Source organism: Numenius arquata, chromosome 4, assembly GCF_964106895.1.
Source record: "Numenius arquata chromosome 4, bNumArq3.hap1.1, whole genome shotgun sequence".
Lineage (NCBI taxonomy): Eukaryota > Metazoa > Chordata > Aves > Charadriiformes > Scolopacidae > Numenius > Numenius arquata.
Window position 1 is genome coordinate 73,930,594 of NC_133579.1, and position 16,477 is coordinate 73,947,070.

The window sequence follows — 16,477 nt, forward strand, 5'->3', positions numbered from 1 at the left end:
ACTGAAGTAACACAGGGGACGTGAGGGAAAGAACAGCATTTTCCTCTCTTGACAACTCTTTCACCTCTGTATTAATAATGAAATCAGTTTCCGTAGTCGCAGTGGGCCATGGCAATGTAGCTAGACATAAATAAATGTCTCCCAGTTTACTTCAGGATGGTGTTTGGGGTTTTTTTGGGGTTCGGTTTTTTTTTTTTTTTTGTGTATGGTTGGACTCGATGATCTCAAAGGTCCCTTCCAACCATGAAGATTCCGTGATTCTGTATTACTTAGGTTGTGAGAGCCATCCACTCTCTGCACAGCTGTCCTGGAGAAGTCTCTCTGAAAGTTTTATTCTACTCCTTCCTGGCAATTACTACCTATTACTGCTATATGCAAGGGTCATATATACGTGTCCCTATGTCCCGTTAAAGACGGCCATCCAGCTGGGCTAAACCTACCACTGGAAGTGGTTTGAGCTAGTTCAGAACTAAGGTACTCACATGAATCTCTCCATAAGTGGAGTCCTGCAGCAGTAACGTTGCCCCAACAGTGTGACCGGGAAGAGCGTATCTGTTTATCACTTTAAAGCAGCCTTTCCAAACTGAATGCCAGGACCCTGCTAAAGGAGAGCTGGAACCAGATCCGGAACATTCCTTGAAATATGTCAAAATGGCCCGAATGTGTGACCTCAAATCCCCATTTCAAGCCCCTTCACAAAGCTTGACTGAGTTTTCAAGCTGCTGTTCAGGGAAAAAATGCAAATACAGCTGTAGGGGCCCAGCACATCTGAGCTCCGTGTTCATCAGTCCTTTAATGTACGCGCCAAATGGTCTTTTCGGTTTGAAATGACTCCATGAAGCGCTAAGCAATGCCCTCATTGTTGCTTTTGCTGACTGGCAGTAAAGCAGTGGGATGCCAGGCTGCCACCATCAGAACATCTGCTTTATTGGAAAAGTATTTCAGCAGGCCCTGCCTTGTAATAAATGATGTGACCCTGGAAGGCAGACAGCAGCACTCCTGCAGGCAAACAGCTCGCCAAAGGTCACAACCACCCAGAGCTTTGGGAGCAGCAGCAGCATTTCTGTCACCCCACCCTACCCTGAATCTTAAAGCTGTAACAAATAAGGGAAAAAATACATCACCAAAAGCTCTGAAGATAGAGGCCAGCTGATGGACTGGGAGCCTTCTGCCAGCGAAGAACGTGGGAAGGGAGGGAAGAAGAGGAAAGCAGAGAAGGGGATCCAGCTGTGAAGTTTTTTTACTCTGCCACTGAAAACAGAGCTACTCCTGGGAGCGCCGCTCAGTTTGCCTCAGCCAGAATGAACTGGGGCAGCAAAATGTGCCATATAAACAATCTCAGTTATGAAACAACTTACAGAGTGCTTATACAAACAGCTTCACTAGCACACAGATACTTGTCCCTTGTCCTAATTTACAGCCTTTCCCACAACAGTCCCTCACCTGGCTTTTTTTTAAGGAGAGTTACTTCTTTTCTTTTGTCTTTTGGACTCCGCGTTTTCTCCCGAGACATAAAACCCCACTGCTTTTTTAACCTTTTTGTCCCATTCACAATGCAATGTCAACAAAACCCCAAGGAAGTAAAACAGTGGAAAAAACCAGTGCAAACATTTCAATTTTACTTATAATGTAAACAGCATCATAAAGATTTGGGACGCTGTTTATCTGCCTGTGAAGTCAGTAGTCAGCGGATGCTCTGTTGCTACAGTCAGAGAAAGGTCTTGCTCCCGTTGTTATTGCTATTGCCTTTTGAAGTGGAATGACAGTGGCGCTCTTTTGAACGGGAGCATTTTACAGCAATTTACCTTCCTGCCTAAAGAAGCAAATTTGCATGAAAATTATCTGGAAAGCACAATCACATACACAGTTTATATATATATATATATATATATATATATATATATATATGCATGCCAGCATTTTCAATACAGGTATGACATACAGCATATCAAAGGCCATAGGGATGAAGAGTCAATTATTTGGCAAGATTATTTTCTACGGTAATTTCCCAGAGTAGGAACCATTTTCTAGAAAAGCCTACCATTACCCTCCAACCTCTTTTGTGATGAACAGTGAAGCTGATTCCCACCTTCATTCTTATTCCCCTTCCATGAAAGCACCACTGAGGACCTAATGAAGAATGCTGGGTAATTCTAGCTTTATTAGATTTTTTGTTATTTATTTATTAGACATGGGAGCTGTTATCAGCAAGCAGCCAGGTGAGTCAAATCAGATAAAGCATTATCTGATTCCTGTGCTGTAAATCAGATTTTAATAGAGAAAAGATCTGTACCCCTTTGGGAGTGGAAAGAATATGTTTATAATGTGTTCTGAATGTGTGCTGCACAATAGCAAGTATGGATAAAAAATATTTTCTCCAATCAATTTTCCACTTTCTTCTCCAAGTTATTTTCACCGATAAGATGAGAACTAAAATGAACAAAGATGATGAGAGGGCTGGAGCACCTCTCCTATGAAGACAGGCTGAGAGAGTTGGGGTTGTTCAGCCTGGAGAAGAGAAGGCTCCAGGGAAACATTATAGCCCCTTCCAGTACCTGAAGGGAGCCTACAGGAGAGATGGGGAGGGACTCTTTGTCAGGCAGTGGAGCGATAGGAAGAGGGGTAATGTTTTAAATGGAAAGAGGGGAGATTTAGATGAGATACTAGGAAGAAATTCTTTGCTGTGAGGGTGGTGAGACACTGGAACAGGTTGCCCAGAGAAGCTGTGGATGCCCCATCCCTGGAGGGGTTCAAGGCCAGGCTGGATGGGGTTTTGAGCAACCTGGTCTGGTGGGAGGTGTCCCTGCCCAGGGCAGGGGGGTTGGGATTCGATGGTCTTTAAGGTCCCTTCCAACTCTAACCATTCTATGGTTCTATGAATGAAAGTTCTGTTTGTGCCAAATGCTAGCAAATAGCTAAGGTAAGATAAGCATGAATAAAAGCATGCATACTTCTTGCATTCTTCACACAGACACACAAATAATACTGAATTCTGCGATATTAAAAATGCAATTAAGACATCAGTGTTTCTCTGCTGGCAGAATAGCTTACAGATTTCAGGTTTATCTAATTCAGCCATTAAAATGAGACCTTTGGTAGCCTACTCTCAACCCCAATACAGCTTCTGTCTTAGCTATTTATCCTTGGCTTTTCTGTTCGGAGGCTATGAAGTCTCTTGACAGGACCCATAGATTAGACACAGATAATATTTGACTACCCCTTGAAGGTTTTACAAATTTTAATCAGCAGAGTAATCTAGATATGCTCAGACAGACATCAGTGTTAAACATTAAAAACCTTGATGTGAAGCCAGCTCTTTCTTGTAACGGAGTGTTATTTGAATTTTGAGTTGCTGGAAATTATTTGCAAAAATGAGGGCTCCCCTCTCACCTGATGCATCATTTTTGACCGTTCAGACAGAACTAAAATTCTGGAATCAGTTTATTGCCCAGACGCTTAAAACAAATATTTTGAGAACTGAAAAATTACTCTTTAAAAACAAACTTGTTAGGTCATATTCAATTAATTCCGTAACAAACTGCAGAAAAAGGCCTTTCATGTCATGTTTGGCTTAAAAATGCCATTTCTTTCATGATTTACATATGAAAATGAATTTATAATCAGAGCATTTTATTCATTGAAGTTTATGAAGGTGCGTGCTCAGAGTGCCATTAACAACCAACCAGGGAAAGCTCTGCCACTGTCAGCCATCAGCATCAATGCTGACACCCATGTCACACTTCAGTATCTTCTCACTCCCTTTTCTTTCCTGGTGAACCTTTGCTTCTCCATCACAATTCACAGGAGAACTAACAGTTTTGTAACTGCAAAACTACAGGCAGCACAGAAGTCATGAACACAATGCGAGCTAATATCAAACTCAGGTTATCTGAACGTAAGGTTATTTATTAGGGGAAAAAATCCAACCAAGCTGCAACTAACCACATGCTGTATTTGCAATATTGGTTTCCTTTTTGGGGGACGCAACTACACTTCAATTTGTTTTATCAGGATCTGAACAATAACATAATTCAAAATCTGTATTTGGATGAGTAAAGTTTAGCTGTAGTCACTTGGACACAAGAGCAGCTTCAGGTTGTAATGACCTTGGTGTCTCAGATAGATTAAACATATTTGAAGAAGACTGGATCACTTTTGTTTTCATGTCTCTGTGGTGATAATGCAGAGAAATAAATGAAAGAACTACGACGTGTGAGAAACATGAATAGTGAGACTGAAAGCGTAGCCTGTAATGGGGTACAGCGTACACATCACTAAGGAAAACACTGTAAAGGTCTGAGGTTTCCTCTTGGAAACAGACAGCAACAAGGGCTGGGAGAAGCAGAGATGGTGGTGTCATGCGAACGTGTAGGAAACAGTCACTTAAACACTTTTTTGTCCCCCAGAAAAAGAAAGACTGAATTAAGTGTAATATAAATCCCCATAGGTCCGTATCTAGCTATGCCCCTAAGCATCCTGAAAAAATTTATTACAGCACAACTAAAATAATAAACATCAAAGAAACTGGTATCTCAACCCAATTCTAGATACAAACTCACTGTTTATTACCATTGAACTTCCCAGTGCATTCCTCTCCAGCTGGCACAGCCAGACTCATAACCCCTTTCTCCTTAGGTTCAGCAGGTCAGGCAATCACAATTTAGTAGTAACAGTCATGTAATTTGTGGAAGCCAACAGACCACCATTAAAATTCCCATCTTTCTAATGAGCACCTTGTAAATCTGATGAAATTTTATGTTATTAAACTCAAAAAAATTCTGATGTATCTGAAAAATAACTTGTTTTTTAAACCAATAATCAAAACCACAAGAAAGGACAGCAACCTTACAGAATGTGCCACACTTTGATCCACACAGTAGCCTTTTGCAAAGCAACGCAGGCTTCGCAGATGCTCCCTTCATTAACATGAGGCTGGTTTGAGCTTCTTCCACCTCACTCTGGAAGGCAGAACATTTATGGAGAAATGAGCAGTCCCTCAGTAGAAGGGACAGTAGAACCGGCCACAGAATCCATTGCACAACAGGAGATGAGCAGATGAAGATTCAGTGCCTTGTCAACTCTACTTACCAGTACAAAGGAAAATATTTGACACTCTAAAATTGAGAGAATGTCCCTTCTACAGTGCATTCGGCTCTTATAATCACAGAATGATATGGGGTTGGAAGGGACCTCTGGAGATCATCTAGTCCAACCCCCTGCCAAAGCAGGTCCACCCACAGCAGGTTGCACAGGAACGGGTCCAGATGGGTTTGAATGTCTCCAGAGAAGGAGACTCCACCACCTCTCTGGGCAGCCTCTGCCAGGGCTCTGCCATCCTCACAGGAAAGAAGTTCCTCCTCATGTTTAGATGGAACTTCTTATGTTCAAGTTTGTGCCTGTTCCCTCTTGTCCTGTCCCTGGGCACCACTGAAAAGAGACTGGCCCCATCCTCCTGACACCCACCCTTTAAGTATTTATAGGCGTTGATCAGATCCCCCCTCAGTCTTCTCTTCTCCAGACTAAAAAGACCCAAGTCCCTCAGCCTTTCCTCCTAAGAGAGATGCTCCAGGCCCCTAATCTCTTTAAACTTAATCCAGTTTAAAAGGATGAAAACATCGCTAGCCAGTCAGCTCTTCACCTGGCAAATGTCTCACATCTTGAAATTCATGCCAAATTTGTATCTTTTACCATAATCAAGCTACTAATACCTGCCACCTCCTCAACTGCACGTGTTCAAACCCTCAGTGGAACAAGACACTCCCTGGACCAGCCCATGCGCTGCTAGCTGGCACAGTGGATCAACCTCAGATTAATTATTAGCCAACGAGGGCACTTTTTTTTTTTTTTGTGGTCAGACTCGATCTCAAAGGTCCCTTCCAACCATGAAGATTCTGTGATTCTATTGTAAACCATGAGAATGACGTGCCTTTTCTACATGTGATGTCTCTAAAGACTGGCCGTGAAATTCATACGGCAAGACCAGAGCCTCTCAATTATTGCTTCACTTCCCATGAGTTTTAACTAATCTTTACTTAAAATACCCCATTACTTTCCTGAGTAAATGCATCCTGAAAGACTTAGTGTGGGAGGAGGGGTCAGGAGGATGAAGACTGTTTCAGCCTTTTTTGGTCAAGAAACCTCCTTTCTCTACAGACACATACCCCTGTTCTACATCAAATGCACCTTTCCCCACTTTAAAATAAGGAGAAGATCTGTTCATTCAGAATTGACAGACAGACAGTATACGCGAAGCAGTTCAGGGAAAGTGAGGTAGCTTTAATAATCTGTATCACATTATTATTTGTTGTAACTTTATGGCATATAACCAGGAGTTTAGGCACTCGCAGCTTCCCCTCCCTGGAGGGCAATGTATCAAGATGGTAATGTATCATGACCTCAACAAATGTTCTATTTAAACAGCACAATGACTCCCAAATGGAAAACACATTTCTGCCTGTGATATCTCAGGTTTAAATATATTTCTCTTTCCTTCCTGCCCCCCCCGCCACCTTAAACTTCATTTCTAGAAAAAAAAACAGCCTGGTAGGGATTCAGTGCCACGTTCCGCCATCAAACACATAAGGCCTTTCAGCAGTGGTGAGGCTGGTGTAAACGTGTGGTTAGGATAACGTCAAACCCACCGCCCCGGAGGCATCTCACTTACTGAGGTTCCACTTGAGGCCTGTCGTGGTCACGCTCTCACAGGAGCTCCCGACGGGGATGAGGCCACACCAGGAACCTTCCAGTCCCGTGTCCACGTGCAGCTTGTGCTTGCCCTGCAAGACAGAAGGGTTTCTGGAGTCAGAGCTTGCCAGGCACTCAACTGGCATTTGCCAACAGACCTTGCAAATAAAACAGAAAGTACTTAGGCGGAGACAGGTCCAGAATGTCCCCTAAAGGCTCAGGAATATTTGACTGCAGTAATTCAGGTCAGTGACGTTTACAGAGGGAGGAGAGACGTGTGCTTAAGTTCCAGATCTCAAGGCTTTCAAAAAAGTTTGTTTCTGAGCTTTTCTAAGCAGAATCTGGCTTTGCTCAATTCTTCCCTGGCATTTTTTGAAATGGCACCTCTGTCAAAGCTAGGTTCTTTGTTCCTGTGAAATGAAGGCTTCCTGACCCATTCATTCATTTTTTTCCCCTCATCTAAACAGCTGTGTTCCACTTCCTAAACAACGCTAGTCAAAGCACCACTCAAGCTCCTTCACTGTTTTGACAACATCTGGAAAATTTCTCATACTTCCCCAGGCACGTACTCCTCCCAGAAGGAAGAATATGTGGGGAAACTTAACGAGGTGCTAGAGAAATTAAGCTAAATAGTTAGAGTAACATACTTACACTAAGTAAGAACAACAAAGTAAAATTAAAAGACATTTTTTTGTACATCGAAGATAAATTCATCTTGTAACTATCAAGTTCACAGGATGAAGGAGAAGCAGCAGCTATTAATGATGATGTATTTGTGACCAAACTCCTCCTTAGTACTTGTAGACCCTGTATGAACATCTTGCCAGGCACCAGCACACGAACAGTTGCAAGGAAGAGTGGAAATCTTCTGCAGAATGAAAAAAAACCAATCAGCTGAATGTTACAAGTTCTGGCACAATTTGTGTCCTAAGAAACTAAGAAAGCGTTTATGAAAACTGGCTAAAAGAAAACAGCAAATGCAAACCAGCGACAAGATTAGCGGAGAAATCATCCCCCGGTCTCTCCTGCACAGGTAATTTATTCTTTCAAACAAACACGGGCTTCATCTGGGGTAGGGTTAGAATTCTTTGAAATAGAGGTTTCTTTGGGGTTTTACTTTATTCTTGTGGATGCACAGGCAAGTTAAACCCTTGAGCATGTCTTTTACACAAAGATTCTTCATCATTATAAATAAAATCCGATATGCCTACTTATTTATCTACCAAAATCAAAGAACCCTCTGAAACACAATGAGTATTCAGTGAGTACTTTGCTAAACAAGAAAGCAAGGTTTTATACCAAAAGACAGAAGAACAGTTGACCCATAAAACTCAGGCAAATGTCCCAAGCAGCAAAAATACTTTCTCACGGATTTCCTTTTGGGGAAACGTACTTAAGCTGTTTTCTTATGCCCCGTCCCCTCATACGCTCATTACAAACGCCCTTGCAGACATAAAGTCACTAGTTCCAAAGTCAAAACTGGAGGCGAAGTATCTTATTGCTGAGATGTTGACGTCTGAGGCGTTCGACAGCTTCTCCTGTTAATGCCAAACGCATTATGAAGAAACAACTTCAATACATGTCATGCTCTCAGTTAGCAAATGAACCTTGGAAAAGCTGTCAATTAGGGAGTATCGGATCGCGTGGCTTAAGCCTGTTTGATTGTTTGCAGAGCAACAAGAAAACCAATCCGGTATCATCTGTCTTCTCAGGGCGTCCAGCTTCACGTGGCGATGAGCCGCGGAGTTCTATAGCCGTTGTGAATGCTTGCCTGCCAATCTCAGAGGTGTAACAAATTCAGGCTTGATAACCTTTTAGCTTTGCAATAGCTAAATTGATAACCTTTTAGCTACGCAATACGCCGTGCTACTTCCCTCTCGCAGTATGGAGCGGGGAGGAAAGGGAGAGGAGAGGTCCAAGTGCAAGCTCTCTTGTTGTGCCATCACAGACAGCATCTATAATGCAGTTTATGATGGAGAGAATGACTCTGATGTCCATGAATGCACCTACCGCTGCTCAGAGCTACTCGAGGAAAGCAGCAACCTCACTACGTTTATCAATCAGTTAAGGAATATGAAAAAAGCAAGGTAAAAGTAACTGGATGGACAGAGAACCTCATTAAGTCCTGTATTCTCAAAACCTGTACCTACCTACTATTAGGTTTGCATTTCCTATTTTATGACAATCTGGCACATCTTACAGATAGGGATGCAAATCAATAAGACATTTACGCAGAAATCCGTCTTTCTGTTCTCATTAAATAAATCTTTAAAACAAAAGATGTCATTACCAGAGGCTCACCAATATCTAGGATTTTATCAGGGGTCTTTCACTGTCTTGTATTTCCCTAAAAATCTCAGTTCACACCTCCCAGTGATTGTGTGAGACTTGACTTTCTTTCTTAAAAGGACATTTTCTAGCCTTCAGTTGTTAGGAGAAATTTCAAACTAGAAGCCCAAAGGGCTAAACCCAAGATAGCAAGTAAACAAGAATGGAAATATTAAAATGCAAATTATTTTTTAAAATACCTCTCAACTGTTTAGCCAACCTCATGGCTTAGAGACCGCTTCACTGATATTACAGAAGACAATTTTTTAAGACTTTTCTTTAAATAGATCACGGGATCTTAATATTATTGGGGACAGCAGAGATAAAAAAGGGAAATGGCCACTGAGGGGAAAAAAAACACAACAGAAACCCCCAAATGACCTGCTTATTTTTGCAAAGAAATAAATTAATCAGCCAGTGCGTTTGTACAGTAAGGCTCTAAAGTCAAAGTACTGCAAGTTTGCCATTGGGGAAATGAGGTGCCCAAGCTTACCTTCAAGTTTTTGAGGACAAATCTTTCAACCAAGCGAAATGGAACTGCTATTTGCAGGAGGGAGGGAGGAGCAGAGCTTGTAATTTGCAAATACAAGTAATAATTTGTTCTATTTAAATCTCTGTGATTAAAGGAAAAATTATATACTGGCATTTAAATTATGACACTGTTTTCAGTTTCTGTAGAACTCAAAGTTCCAAAATTAGGATTAAAAAGAAAACCAAAGTTTGACTAAATAAATCCATCCTGAAGTTTTTTTTTTGCTCTGTAGGAGGTAACTGAAATATTTTCACATTTAACTAAAGAATCAAATATTACCATGTTTGTATGATACTGGTGATAAAATAATGGCAAAGAATACAGCTACATTGATTTTTATCTTATTAAGTCAGTTTTGAAAAACACTGATCAATCTTCAGCATTGATTTTTTTTTCTTCATTTTGTCTCTGATGCTGGGAAATAAGATCAATTTCTAAGTTCAGCAATAAGAAGAAAATGTCAGAAGATATTTTTAAGAATGCTTCATCCATATAGGTTAAACTTTTCCTTTTGATTCTGGTGTCTTGTGTTATAAGAAAGCATTTGAGCACTAGTGGTTACAGATACCCCCTTTCCAACGCTGTTGTTGCCAAGGAAAGACCTAAAGACATAGCTGGTCTCTGGCACATCTCCTAACTCAAATAAATAGAAATCTGATGACCAGGACCTCATAGACATAATCCTATCCAAGGCTGTAAGGCGTTAAAATCCTTAGTCAAAATTTACAAGCTGAAAAGCATATGAATAAATATCCAGATAAAAGCTGATAGCTTCTATCCACGCACAGATACACCACGGCACTGCACAGAAGTATAGAGAAAATTACTTCTCCAAGTGCTTTCCAGACCAACTTGAATAAATGTATTGCGATAAATGTATACTCTAAAATAGATATCAAGTGACAAAGTGCTATGAAAGAGAGAGAGCATGGGGACTGATCTTCTGAAGGGACCTGAAGGAGAGAAACCTGGAACCTGGCAGGTTGAAACTGGACACAGGGGAGAGGCGTGAAGCCAGTTAACAAGCTGCTGGGGAAGAACAAGGAATTAAAATTAAGCTTTAAAAACAAATGAAGAAAGATATAATAAACAGAACTTGGACTGAAGGACCAGGACACGTGAAAGGTAACGGGGAAGGAAAAGGAAGGAGTTATGGGATTAGAAGACAAAGCAACCTTATTTTAATTGTCAGGCTGCCCTGGTAGTACATCCAGTATAAATAAACCTACTGAATAACTCAACAGTATGCTTTCACCTGTGCTTGATGTGAGAACTGGCACTACAGCAAAACAGCATTTCTTGAGATCTGGCCAACTGCCCTATGATACCTCCTCCACCAGCTAGATCTTTAGCTAGATGATCTAGCTAGATCATCATTATATATTATATTTTAATATCACATATATACACATCTTTTTGTATCAGCTTTATTCCAATGATTACTCCATAGATGGCAGCACACACTTGAAAACAACAACAGCAGCAAAAAACTAAATACAGATGTCATAGTGTTACCCAGGGAAAAGGCAAAACCCACAATCTGTTTTAGTACATAAACATCTGGGTGCAGAAAATGGCACATAGACAAAAGACGCGGGGAACGCGGGGAGGATCAACATGATCACCAAGGACTGCGGAGGAGGAAAGGAACAAGGATGAAAGCAAACTGAGAACATTTATGCTTCAAAAAATCATATATCATGATTGGCAATAAAGTTCTAGAAATACTTCTACTAATCGTTAGTTGTGTAAGAGCTTGACTTAACAATAATAGAAGCTTTTAGGCTGAGATTCTGAGCATGATAAATATAGCCACAGTTTCTCTAAAAGGATGTATTTAAGAAGAGCTATTTTGTTATAAGCCCAAAATATCATCAATTGTCTTTTCAAACAAATATATATAGTGCCAAGCGGCTATTACATAAATGCCATTCACACAGCATTATTTGAGCCAACCAGGCTTTTTGTTGCTGTTGAAAAGCATCCATAGTGCCAGTGAAAACTCAGCAGTCTAAAAGCTCTTGTATATCTTATCAATGACACATCAAAAACCAGTAAATTTTTTGTACTTCAAAAGAACATTCAAAACTGTTGGACCCAATCCTGCTGATCCTTACTATCAGACATTAGTATTGAGATGGATACACCAGTGTATCAGTTATTCGCAAGACAGAGACCCACCAAGCCTACCCTTCAAGAGGAGCACTTCATAAAATGATAACTAGACTCAATGGATTTAAATCCAGCTGGCGGCCGGTCACAAGTGGTGTGCCTCAGGGCTCAGTGTTAGGACCATTTCTGTTTAATGTCTTTATTGATGATCTTGACAAGGACATAGGGTGTATCATCAACAAGTTCGCAGATGACACCAAGCTAAGCAGGAGTGTTGATTCCCAGGAGGATAGGGAAGCTCTACAGAGAGACCTAGATAGATTGGATCATTGGGACAAGATCAATGGCATGAGTTTCAACAAGGGCAAGTGCCAGGTTCTGCACTTGGGCCACAACAACCCCGTGCATTGCTACAGGCTTGGGGAAGTGTGGCTGGAAAGCTGCCTGGAAGAAAGAGACCTGGGGGTTCTAATTGACAAGCGGCTGAATACGAGCCGGCAGTGTGCCCAGGTGGCCAAGAAAGCCAACGGCATCCTGGCTTGTATTAGAAATAGCGTGACCAGCAGAAGTAGGGAGGTGATTGTCCCCCTGTACTCAGCACTGGTGAGGCCACACCTGGAGTATCGTGTCCAGTTCTGGGCACCTCAATCCAAGAGAGATATCGAGGTGCTGGAGCGAGTGCAGAGGAGGGCAACGAAGCTGGGGAAGGGCCTGGAAGACAAATCCTATGAAGAGCGGTTGAAGGAGCTGGGACTGTTTAGTATGAGGAAGAGGAGGCTGAGGGGAGACCTCATCACTCTCTACAACTACTTGAAAGGACACTGTAGAGAGGTTGGTGCTGGTCTCTTCTCACAGGTAACTAATGACAGAACGAGAGGGAATGGCTTCAAGCTCCAGCAGGGTAGGTTTAGACTGGACATTAGGAAAGAATTTTTCACAGAAAGAGTGGTCGGGCATTGGAACAGGCTGCCCAGGGAGGGGGCTGAGTCACCATCCCTGGATGTGTTTAAGGGACGTTTAGATGTGGTGTTGGGGGATATGGTGTAGGGGAGAACTTTGTAGTGTAGGGTAGATGGTTGGACTCGATGATCCCAAGGGTCTCTTCCAACCTGGATGATTCTATGATTCTATTCTATGAACTCTATAGCGAATAAAATCCCGGGCAGTAGAGAGTGAATAAATTATAATCATTATTAGACCCAATTAATGAACACATCTGCTTCAAACCAATTTATGGTAAGGGTATAGAAAGAAATTCCCGTGGAGGTAAGCGCTACTAAAACGAAAAGATTTACTATACCCCGAGGTTATATATTTAAGTGGTTGCTACTGTATACCTAATGTAAAAATTACCCACAAAGAGCAAATGATCCCAGAGTTTCACACATTTGCACATGCAACTTTTTCTACTCTCCGGAGAGTACACTTCCCACGTAACGTGTTTTAGGGAGCACAGTAGGTGCACCCCCTCTTTGCCCATCGCCCGGTGCAGCATGAGCAAGTAAAACCAACTCTCCGTCTTCCGCAGCCCAGCCCCGTACGACTGACAGGAGAACACCGGGGCAAAAAAAAACGCAAAAGTGTATTTCTCTCTGGAGCCTGCGAGCAGTTAAAACTGCCAGCGGTGTAGACATCGCTAACAAGCACACAAATGAAGTGGTGAAAACACTTTATCAAGCAAATAAGATATCTGGGAATATAAAAGCCTACTCTAAAAGGGAGTTTGGGTGGTTTAATTCCTTTTCACAGGCACATCTTAAAGATTGACAAATGCCATAAATACTAATTCTTCTTCTTCTACTCTGAAGACTACCCTAAAGAAAAATTCATTCCGTTGAAACTTCCCACTCGCAAATGAAATTCCATAACATTTGCTTCAGCCTACCATAAATCAATGCAAAATATACCACAAACACAGCGTGAAACTACAACAACCAAGAACTGGCTGGTTCTTCTCCAAATTCAAGCAAGCCTTACACTGACCCAGTGTGACATTTTATCCTTGAGCTCGTGCATTTGATACCCTATTCTCAGCAGGCCCATCTTTACAGGTTTAATTAGCATTTTTAGTGATGCCCTAAAAAATCAGAACCATTTTCTTTATATCCATTTACGAGACTACAGAGTATAAGAGATTGCAGATAAGAGTGAAAAGTAGACAAGCTGCTGAAGATTTCATATTGCCTGTATAATTATTATGCAACGTTGCAGTTAAATCATCAATCTAGAGGGGCCTTTACTAAAGGCACTAATATTCTATAGTTCCTAAGTGATGAAAATTACAGCATAATCTTTCTCACCGTCCACCAGTTCATAATAGATTCAGTGTCGCCGCTCGTTCTTTTCGGGGCATTTCTATAGAAGAGTCCAGAGGATCTCCTCGACCTAGACTACATTTTCCTCGGTATTAGAGAAGCGTGGGAGTTAACTTAAAAGTCAGGATATTGTTCACCTAACTTGTGGCAAGAAACAATTTTTCCTTCATGGCACTGAATTACTAGGTTTCGCTGGAAGGCACCTTTATGCTATGTAAGAATACACAGAATTGTGTTGCTATACAAGAAAAAAAAAAAAGTATGGTTACCAAGCCTAATGCATATCAGTGTTTATTAACATATGATATACAACAATATTTGATACATTTCTTGTCTGGGTTGCTCCGATTGGGTTCCTTTCTCTGTGCATTCTTGTTTTCTCTTCCCTGTTACATCTAATCTGCCTTCCCTTTCGCGTAGCTCTTCACAGTCCATCCTGTGACGGAGCCTACTGCATCCTGTTTAGTGGGAAGAGATCAATTGATTCATTTTTCCTTTCATCAGCTATTCAATCTCAGCTGGCTGTTGTAGCAGATGCCTTTGTGACTTCCCCTACAATTCTTTTTTTTTTTTTAATATAAATTTATTTAAATTCTTATTTTATCTGTTCTCAGAAGTCTTCCCAGATATACTGGCAAATCTCCGTAGCTCTCCTCCTCCAAAATCTCACTTGGAAACCTTCTCTACTACATGAGCAAGAAGAATAATCAACAGGCCCCTGGTCAACATCTTCTTGGAGTTTCTTGTACTCCTCCATCTACGTCCATGTGATGCTCTTGCTTTTTTATGTGTTATATCATGCAGCACATGATGAGCCCACAGATCCTCTTACACACCTCCATCCTTTTAGAAGAACATGGCTTCATATCCAGGGGCTTCCTGTTAGGATTAGAGGCTTCATAAAGGCCTGGCCTCTATAACCGATGGCCAGAGTTCTTTGCACTGAGCTGGGAGTTCTCAGAAATGCTCTTTTCTCCCTTTCATTCCTGACTGTTACTTTCACATACCTCTAGGTAAGAAAGAGAAAGGCCTGAAGGAGGGAGGAGTGAACTTTTGAGGCAGTTCTTAGCATCCCTTTTTAGCATCTCTATAACAGGAAGGAATAATTTGCCATTACAAAAATATTCATTGACCTAGGATGAGAAACCATATCTATTTTCAGTAGATACGGAAACAGTCTCTGCTTTATAACAGCAGGCTTTGAAGAAGGGTTATGGGTCTCCACCTTTCCCAGAGAGGTGGTCAACGCCCCAAGCCTGTCAGTGTCCAAGTGGAATCTGGACGATACCCTTAATGCCATGCTTGAGCTTCCACAGGATGGCAAAACCCCACATCTCTGACCCTAGTGAGGCTCAAAGATCAAGCCCCCACTCTGAAGCAGGACGTGCTCCTCAAGTAAATGGTTGCCAATCTTTTTGAGGTGAGCAATACCTCAAAATACCTTCATTTCCCTGGGGATTTTTTTTTTTCCTCCTTGTACTCATTTTGTACACAATTCACAAAGGTTACAACTGGAAACAGGATTTTGTTTATCTGAAGCTGTTTCAGAGCCGATGGTCACAAGCCCTAACACAGTGTGCATGTGTAGCCAGGAGCAGGCTGATGCAGTTTAGCTTGAAAAAAATATATCCCTTGCCGTCTGGCAAAGGGAAGCCATGGAGCCATGGAAAGTAGGAGGAGGAACACAGGGGAAGCAGCCCCTGTCTCCTGAAGAGTGAGAACCTGAAGAATGAGGATCAGGCCCAACCACACACAAAAAAAGAAGAAGAAGAATAAGAAGAAGTAGTAGTGTGTGGTAGTATGAGGTATTTTCCAAATATGACACATAGCAATGACAATCAGAGTTTTTCCTTCCAAAAGTTGCTCCTCTGCTGTTCTCCTTGGCCAGTGATGGATGAAGAGCGCTCTGGTGCCTGCCCTGTGCCTGTACTGCAGGCAGGGAGAGGGGCAAAGCGGCAGCTCCTGGTGGTGCCCCAAGGCCGGAGCCCTTCCCAGCAGAGGGTGTTTTGGCCAAGGCAGAAGCCCTGGGGAGACGGAGCCAAGGGGAGGGCAGAGCTGGCTCCCGCTCCAAGCTTGCACTGGGCAAGAGAGCCTGAGAGAGGCAGGGCAGGAGCGGTGGCCGGGAGGTGCCAGAGCAGCGGGCAAGAGCCCGGCCCAAAGGGCCCCCAGGAGCCCTGGCCAGGGGCTGTGCTCAGGGCTACAGAGGACAAGAAGCAGCCCCCGGGGGCCACCCTGGGGGCCCGCCTGGCACTCTAGAAAGCTTCCTCCCCCCGACTGCGGGGCACCAGAGGCCACCTTGGTGCAGCAGGAGCAGCGGGCTCCCGGCCAACACGGCCCAAAGGAGCCCTGGCGAGGGGCCCTGCTCACTGCTGCAGAGGAAGGCAAAAAACCCCCGGGGACGCTTGCTGGGCCACCTCGGGGGGAAAAAAGCCTTCCTCCCCCCAGCTGCGGGGCACCAGAGGCCACCTTCGTGGTGCACGAGCAGCAGGCAGGAACCCAGCCAAAG

General features: G+C 42.6%; 1 protein-coding gene across 4 annotated transcripts in view; it reads right to left on the reverse strand.

The window, feature by feature from the left end:
• Nucleotides 1-16,477, reverse strand: part of TPK1 (thiamin pyrophosphokinase 1) — a 361,500-nt gene that overhangs the window by 72,779 nt on the left and 272,244 nt on the right. For all 4 annotated transcript variants that reach the window (XM_074146493.1, XM_074146492.1, XM_074146494.1 and 1 more), the window contains one exon: nucleotides 6,665-6,776. In XM_074146493.1, the coding sequence (XP_074002594.1) occupies nucleotides 6,665-6,776 (112 nt within the window). The remainder of the gene's footprint in view (nucleotides 1-6,664; nucleotides 6,777-16,477) is intronic.